We start from the raw sequence: 8773 nt of genomic DNA on the forward strand, positions 1-8773 counted from the left end.
TTCCTTCCTTCCTTCCTTCCTTCCTTCCTTCCTTCCTTCCTTCCTTCCTTCCTTCCTCCGTCCCTCCCTCACTCCCCTCCTTCCCTCACCCCCAGGCAAGGTCTCACTATGTATCTGTAGCTGACCTGAAACTCACTATGTAGATTAAGCCAGCCTGAAATGCACAGAGATCCACCCAACTCTCTCCAGTATAAACATGTGCACCACTTTGCCTGGATTCTGGGGTGTTTTTAAAATACCTAGGTCCAAGCTGAAGCCCAGGTTGATGCAATGAGAATCTCTGGAAGGGAGTACCTGCGTATAGGGGCTTTAAAATGCCCCAGGTTATTCCAATGTGTGGCTAGGCCTCAGAACCAAAATGCATGCCAGATATGAGAACAGGTATATCCATGGCAACAGGAAGCCAGGGACTCGGAGAGATCCACAGCTCCCCAGTCTGTCACCCACTGGCTCCACCACTCACAGGCTGAAGTTCTCGGGGAGGAAGCATCGGTTCCGAAGCAGCCCTGCCCACAGCTGGACACCGACGATGCCGAAGATGAAAAAGACGAAGAAGCAGAGCAGCAGGACATTACCCAGCATAGGCAAGGTGTCCAGCAATAACGTGACGAGGATTCGCATGCCTGTGGGGACAGAAGAGTCATGCTGGGGTTCCGGTCTGGCCCAGCTAGGCTGGGTGACACAGGCCTGGCAGTCTCCCCCAAGGGGGCCCCCTGGGGATGCTGGGAAGGCCCAATTTAAGCTGGGGGGGAGACTCGCAGACACGCCTAACTTCCTCAGGCAAGCCCTTTGAAGACCCCTCTGTCCACCCATATTAACTGTTGTGCAGTACCTCCACCTACCCAGAGAAACTGGGCTTTTCAAAACCCTCACAGGTTCTGAGTCCCACCTCACTCTCCCAGTGTCACCAGAGGGCTGATAATTTCACCCCCAATTTACAGATGAGAAGTCTGAGGCTCACAGAAGTGACGTGAGTTGTTCAGGATGAGGGCTGCTAAATGTAGGCTCCAGGACTTAAATTTAGGCGTTCGTGCTTCCAAATCCTGCTCCCCAAGGCGCAGGCACACACACACACCTCCCACTTCCTTCTCTCACCAGACACGGTCACCTGGCCTTCCTAAACGTTGGCCCCAGGGGGCCACTGGGGAAACTAAGTTGGACCTGGAGGAAGGCTAGAAGGAAGCCAAGACAACCAGCACTTCACTGGGTTTCTGAGAACCACCCCTACAGCAGGGTCCTGCTTCTCTGTTCCCTGTTTCCTGCTGGGTCCAGATCTTGAAATCGAAGTCTAAAGAGACATAACTCTGTCTTTTTGGGAGTAGAGCAGTTAATGCTCCCTACGGGGACGAGGCCACTACATCCCCACCCCCATATAAAAGCCTTGCTAGAGATCCACTCCCCTTCCTCACTCCAGATCTAGGACTCAGTAGCCCAAATACTTGCGCAAGGAAACCTCCAGGAAACCCAGACTTCCCAAGCCCTTTTCCAACTGAAGGATCTCTATTGGCCCATTTGACTCCCAAAGGGCCCTGTTCCCTCTAGGGCAAAGGTTCTAAACAACAGAAACACAGCAACGGATGCACCTTCCTGGTGACTACAGTCGCCCTGCCCTGACCAGCCAGCCAGACCTCGTCCCCCTCAGTTCTTCCCATCCCCCTTCAGCTCCTTGGAGAGCCAACCGAGAGCCGAGAGCCGTTCCTCAGGGCTTGCATTAAGGGAATTACAGCAGTGGTTAGTCTGAGCTCTATCAATCTAGTAGCTGTCACCTGGGAGAGGAGGCCAGCCACGCCCCTCTTCTAGGGCTTCTGTTAGGCCCCCCCCCAGCAGCATCCAAGCGTCATGCCCCACCCCAGGCTCACTCAGCAGCTCTGCCCTCCCAGAGATAACTGCAACACACACACACACACACACACACACACACACACACACACACGCAGAGCTACTGCAGCATCAGGCATAAAGTCGGGCACAGGGGCCCCTTCCTCAGGCCTCAGTGGGGACCATCTGCAACACGTGTAGATTGGGGAATTGCAAAGGGGGCCTGCAAAATGGGAGGGGCAGGACGTCAGGGGAGCTGGAGCTGCCAAACCTTTGCTGGCTCCAGAAACCAATGCGGTTTAATTTAGATAATGGTCCCGGCAGTCACTGTAAGAGCTGGGAGGGGGGTGCGGGGGACGGGATGCAACCACAGCCAGAGGAGGGTAAGGCATGGAGTGGCCTTGTCTTGAGAGAAGTAGTGTTCAAAACACCCATGAAAACCCCGGAGAGACCACTGGCACTTTGTGTCCCCTCCTGCTGGTCTGATGGCCTCTCCACTGGCCCCCACCTACCTTTATTCCTCTGGAAAGGGGTCATCTGGGGTGTTTCTAAGACTCTGTCCAAAGCCTGGCTGAAATGAGTGGGATGGAAGTTTTCCCAGGTATCTTTCCTAGTGAAACCACCAGAGCTAGGGCTCTCTGACTGGGTCCCTACTGAGCCCTTTTCTGTGTCAGCTTCAGATGGTCAGATCATGCATGACGCACGTGCCACATTTCCTCTGAGGGCCCCCTGTTCAGGGGTGAGGGCTAAGGGGTCACTCACTGGGGACCCGGTTAATGGCCCTGAGAGGTCGCAGCACACGGACTGTCCTGACTGCGGAGAAGCTGACGTTCTGCAGGTCCAGCGAATACTCCAGCATCCTGTGGGGAGGAGCCAGGAAGGAGGCCCTTTGAGTCTGAAGCCAACTCCATGAGAAAGGGGCCAGTGGAGAATCCTGCTGTGAGAAGGCAGGGTGACCTAGGACTCTCCCCTCTCCTCCACCAATGGAGGCTGAAGATCAGCTCTCTGTCTAGGGTGCAGGGACACGCCCCAAACTATGACAGTCTCCTCAGACCCAAAAGGAAGACCGTGGGATTCAGAGGGCAGGCCAGAGCGCTGCAAGCAGCCAGTCTTGGCTGAGTGGACAGCCAGAGAAGCAGATCTGTCCACTTGTCTCCCACCCAAACCCAAGCCCTCACCCTGCGATGACGATGAAAAAGTCAAGCCGGTTCCAAGTGTCTCCCAGGTAACATTTCTTCCCAAAGATGCCCAAGGCCACCATCTTCACTACCATTTCCACAGCAAAGAAGGCAAAGATGAAGTCATCGAAGGCCTACAATGGGAAGGGGGGCTGCTGAAACTGAGGAGAATGGAGGACACATCTATCCCATCCGGAGTTGGATCAGGGCTTTTGGTAGAACGGAGTTCAGGGCATTAAGATCACCACTTCCTTTAGCACACGAGTGCACGCGCACACACACTTACTCACCTGCAAGATCCGGCAGCGCTGGGAGTCACAGGCAATGTCCTCACAGGGCCTGAACATACCCAGAGTCACACAGTTGAGAAGAATGACCAACATGCTGATACGCTCGAACCAGGTATCAGGTGTCAAGGAAACAGCTCTCCAGGGCCTGAGCCGACGCACCTCCCAGGGCGCACCTAACACTTGCTGCCTGTCAATACTTCCCAGCGCCTTTGGAAGCCCAAGAAGTGAGATGAATGGATCTAGGGCTACCATGGCCCTCTCGTCTCTCTGACCCCATCTCCTTCATTTGTAAGTTAGAGCAAGCCATAAATACCCTGACTATTTGCACAAGCCATGTAGGGAATAGAATCAATTGTGCTTGTGGAAATGCCAGGCTCCAGTGAGTTTGCTGTGAATCTGATCTTCCTCTCCCCACCTCACCGGGTAGATGTGAGAAGCAAGTGAGATAATGTATGCGAATGTGTTACACAAACCTACGGTCGGATTAAGCCTGCCTTACAGTTTACCACGCACTTTCGCACAGTGCCACCACTGCCGCTCACAACAGCCCCATGAGGCGTGCAGGGTAGATCATTTTATTCCCCACAACCCAAGGACAGCGAGACCCAGACAGCTGAAGCCAAGTCATGTGCCAAAGTTGCTCAAGAAGCCAGGATGAGACTGGCTCCGTCTACTCTGTCATCTTCCCTGCAATATAGCTACCCAGGCAGGCAGGGACACATGCTCGCCCTGGCACCAGACAAGAGAGCCTAAATCTGCAGCCCCCACCCCCCAACGATTCATGGGGGCCCCAGGTTCTCTCTCCAACCACCAGCTCCCTGGCTTCTCAAAGCACTCAGCCTTTAGTCACATCCGTGGCTTTTGGATCAAGGTGACAACCCATGCCAGGCCCTGTGCTGAGTACAAGCGTCAGCTGTGCAGAGGGGACAGTAGCGCCATACATTGTGAGGCCAGGCTGCCGCCATCTCTCTTGAACCTTCTAACCCAAGCAGCTAGAAGCAGAGGGGAGTCTTTCTAAATCACGAGCCTTTCCGCACGATGAGCTCTGTCCAGTGGTTTACCTTCAGCCCTTCGGCATGAGGATATACAAGATAACCTCTGGATAAAAAAAGGTTCCAGGCCCTGGACCCCACAGATACACAACCAGAAAGCCTGGTTTCCTCGTGGAAAAGTAGAAGTGAGACAAAAGAGCAAAGAAACCAGAGTGTAGAAAAGAAAGAGGAAGGGGTTGTGGCCTCCTGTGACCAGTCCACTCAGGGCCTCAGAGCCGGTGGACCATTCCTGTCTTGGCCTTGGTTATGGAATGACAAGGCTTTCACCAGGCACAAAGAGACAGTCAGGAAGGTTCAGGGATCCAAAACCCATCGCCCCAGCTGTCCCCCACCACACCCCACCTCTGTGCTGAGTCTCCAACCCTGGACTGCTTTCTTAGCCACCTTGAAGCCCTCGCCATTCCAAGACTCTTTTCTCTTGGGTGCACACCCATGTCATCACCTGTTCCTTGCACCCCAGAAGTCCTAAAACATTTCGGTTTTCCTACTATCTGTCTCTTAAAAGAGTGAGAGTAAAAAAAGACAAGAAAATCCTTTGGTTTGGAGTGGATAAGTAGGTGAGAGGGGGAAATGAAAGTGCTTCTATGGGGCTGTTTTTCTGAGCATAGTCAAGAGATCTCTCTCCAGAATGGGGGTCAGCCAGGGGTCACTCTGGAAAAGGGGGGACAGGGAGGAAGCCACCACTTGGAAAGGAAAGGAAACAATTACCTTTAATAACTGGCTTGATCTCTCCAAGCTAGCCCACTCTTTTCTGCAGGAGAAGCAGGGCCTAGGAGGAGCCCTTGAGAACAATGGTTGGGGAGACATCCTGGGGCTCCAGGATGTCTTTCTGGACACCCAATGACAGTGACTCTACTGAGTCATCCACATTCATGGCTCTTCTCCTTTGCTGGCTACAGGCTCCTGGCAGGTAAGGATACTCTGCACATCCTTAACATCACCCACCCTACAGAGCCCAGGGTAATAGTCTGTAGTAAATGATCAGTGCACAGGAGGAACAAATGAATGAACCAACGCACCTATCAGCCAGTCACCGGCCTATCTAGAAGCCAGATGTGCCACCCCATTCATGTTTCCCTCAACAGTGACAAATTCATTAGAGTGATATAAGGAGGAACAGAATTGACTTCACAGAGGAACTGGGTCCCCAGCTATGTCCCTAGTGTATACGAGTTCAGACAATCTGGGGCCTCGGATAGTCAGAATCTGACCCCAGATAACCCCGTATCAGGCTCTCAACCAAAAGCCCCTGCTCCAGACCCCTTGGCAATCCAGCCTGCACTCAAGTATATCCCTTGCACTCCAGCTTTCCCTTCACGGTAGATAAGTATAAAGGGACTGGCAAATCTAAGACAATCTGAACAGGGGAATAGTGAAGGGGGGTTCTTTTCACCCTTCTCGGGGTGGGGCTTGTTTCCTTGGGAACATGGCAGTATGTCACTGTGTGATGTTCTTCTGTTGCCATAACAACAGGAGAATGTGTCACCAGGTGGTGTGGATTTGTTGCCATGGTGATTAAAGAGACAGTCCCCCCCCCCCCTTACACATCCTCTCCCCTTGCCAAAGACTGATCTCTTGTCCTCATGCAAGGAAAGAGAAGCAGGGAGACCCACAGGTTATCAGGTTGGGGGGAAAAAACCATGTGACAAATCCCCATGGTAACCAAGGGAACGGGGGACACTGGTTGCCATGGTGACTATGAGAGACCTGTGCGGTCACATGTCTACTGTTGCTATGGTGACTGTCCGGGCTGGAGTGGATCCCAAAGGGTGGGAGCAGGAGAGGGGAGGATCTTTCTCCTCCCCACAACCCACCATCAAAAGCAGAGAAAAAGAGAATGGTGCAAGAGGACCTCTCTACCATCCCTCCCCCTCCTTCCTGGGAGAAGGAAATAGAGCATGTTATAGCCACAAATGAGTCTTCTCCATAGGTTTTTATCCAGATAGAGCTTTTGCCTAGATTGGCAGCTATAGATCTAAGGCCCAGGGCCCAGGGTGTGAACCCAGACAGCGAGCAGGCCTTCTAGCTGCTTCTCTCCCTCCCAGAAGTCTGGAAATGTGAGACTAAGGAACACTGAGGAGTAAATTGGCCTGGACCCAGGAATTCTGGCCTTCTAGTAAGAGTTGGGGGATGGGGGGGCAAGTTCTTGCCTCACCCATCACACAAAGAGGTTGGTAGTTTATGGGATCCAATGCTCCCTAGAGTAAAAAAAGATTCAGGGGTTCAGTCTGATGGCCTTCGCGCATTTTTTTTCTCCAGAAAAAGGGGAATCCCCCAACAGAGGGCCCTCCCGCTAACTAACTACCCTGTCTCCTTATGCACCCCCAGCTCCGGTGTGTGGGTGTGTGGGGAGAGAGGTTTCCAACTAAACTGAAAACTGAAGCCTGCCCGAAAGGCAGCCAGCCCCACCCAGAGACAGGAGACAGGAGACAGGAGAGAAGGGCCACTGGAATCTTTGGGAGGGGAAATAGGCCAGAAATCTGATTCAAATGTCTGTGACTCGTGTGTGTGTGTGTGTGTGTGTGTGTGTGTGTGTGTGTGCATGTCTGCATGTCTGCGTGTCTGTGTGAGCAGTGTGTCTGTCGCCATCCCGGCTAAGGCAGGCAGGGCGGGGTGAGAGCTGGGGCGGGAGCAGCGGAAGGGGGGCAGGGTGGAGGGGTAATCCCAGGAATGGCTCCAACTGGCACTCGGGGTGATGGGGAGTCCCCCAGCAGTGGAACAGAGTGTGTGCGAAGGAGTCTATATGACCCAGAAGAAAGGAGGATCTGGGACAGATTGCCAAAGATTTGCAAATCCCCCCCCCCAGCCCCAAGTTCCACTTAATTCTCTGCCCCAGCTCTTCTCCCAAGAATCTTCTCTGGATGGTCCAGGGTTTGGAAATGGGACGAAGGAATGTATAAGATTCGAGCAACCCCTTTATACATACACACACCCACACTTCCTCTGAGGACCCAATGGTGAATCTTCCCTTGGGAAAAATTGGAAGACTTGAGGTACAATGGCGAGGAAGACTACAGAAATTCCTGGGGCCTCCTCCCTTCTAAAGGCACACACTCAAACACACAGTGACACACAGCCCCACACTCACATTCACTTCTGGAAGCCATTAGGACTCCTGCCTCTCAGGCCTCCCCCTGCTCCTCCCCCCAACTCCTGGCAGGCTCCCCTCTCCTCCTCTGGCCCCCCTCCCACTCCTCCTCTCTCGGCATCCCAAATGCCAGCCTGTGATTTCCAAATGAGAAAAAGCTGTGCTGGGCTCTGAGCTTGGAGAAACTCCTACACAAACTTCCAGATGTGACACAACAGCCCGAGAGGGAATGCTCAGGAACTCCTTCCCGGGAGGGGAAACTCAGAACGCACGCCCTCACACTGTAAGGAACACACGGCAGAGACCAGCCAGAGACCAGCGTTCCCCTGTACCCTGGGAGGCAGTGGCCTGCCCGGGAGCTGGTTGGGCCCATGTCCCTGCTCTCCCAGTACAGAAACATACACTTCTTCTTTTATCCCTTCTTCCTTTTGTTGTCATTCCTCCCTCCCTAACACACACACACCACACACCGTACCTGCATCTAGATCTCCACTCTAGGAAATCTGGCCTCTTAATGAGGCCATGAAAGGAAAGGGCCAAGAAAACTATGATAAGAAAAAGGCTAACTAGCTTCAGTTAACTAGGGAGGGAAAGACTGTCCTCAGACCCCTCAGGACCAGGGTCTTCATGACCCACATTGTGGACTCCTGAAGCCAACAGAAGCCTCGCATGTACCACAAAGAGAGAAAGGAGAAGGCAGCTCAGAGTCCCTCTCTGGCAGTGGAAATACACTTGCCCTTGTGACTTGGGTAGGAATGGGAACAATGCGGGTAAGAGTCCAGGTAACCCCCTCTACCAAGAAATTGTTCTCAGCATACTGAGCTAATCCGCTAACTAGTCCAGATACAGGAACATAGGTACTATACACCCAAGACCACGACTCTCCAGGTTGGGCCTACTCGGCCAAACTCAAGATCAACGCTAGACTCCCACCTCTCATCCCTCTTGAAACCCTGGTCACTCATCTCCTTCCAGGAAAGCGTTTATCTCCAGATCTTCCACCTGGAGATGGGGCACGTGGGCAGAGATGTTTGCCAAAATGTCTGTTTTTAGGGGTTATATGAAGGGAGAGGAGACAGGACCTTCCAGTCGCCCCCAGGATGCCTGAGGAAGAGGCGATAGGCCATTGCTGGGGGTTTCCCACTCGTGGTGTGGTTAGGAGTGGAGGAGAGGGCTTCTTTTCCCATCTCCCTCTCTGCCACAGAGAAGGGGACCTTGGGATGGAGGCTCATGATTTAAGATAACAGTTAGGGAGACCACAGACCCCAGAGCCCCCTACTCTCCTTTCTTCAGCTCAGAGAGGAAGGAAGGAAGGAAGGAAGGAAGGAAGGAAGGAAGGAAGGAAGG

The 8773-nt window shown here is 53.2% G+C and overlaps 1 protein-coding gene across 13 annotated transcripts in view; it reads right to left on the reverse strand.

Annotated features, from left to right (window-relative positions):
* Positions 1-8773, reverse strand: part of Cacna1g (calcium voltage-gated channel subunit alpha1 G) — a 63280-nt gene that overhangs the window by 52173 nt on the left and 2334 nt on the right. For all 13 annotated transcript variants that reach the window (XM_055620205.1, XM_055620200.1, XM_055620201.1 and 10 more), the window contains exons 2-5: positions 3287-3398; positions 2997-3130; positions 2581-2678; positions 464-623 (exon numbers count right to left, since the gene is read on the reverse strand). In XM_055620205.1, the coding sequence (XP_055476180.1) occupies positions 464-623; positions 2581-2678; positions 2997-3130; positions 3287-3398 (504 nt within the window). The remainder of the gene's footprint in view (positions 1-463; positions 624-2580; positions 2679-2996; positions 3131-3286; positions 3399-8773) is intronic.

This window comes from Psammomys obesus, unplaced genomic scaffold (assembly GCF_907164565.1).
Source record: "Psammomys obesus unplaced genomic scaffold, mPsaObe1.curated_primary_1811, whole genome shotgun sequence".
Taxonomy (NCBI): Eukaryota; Metazoa; Chordata; class Mammalia; order Rodentia; family Muridae; genus Psammomys; species Psammomys obesus.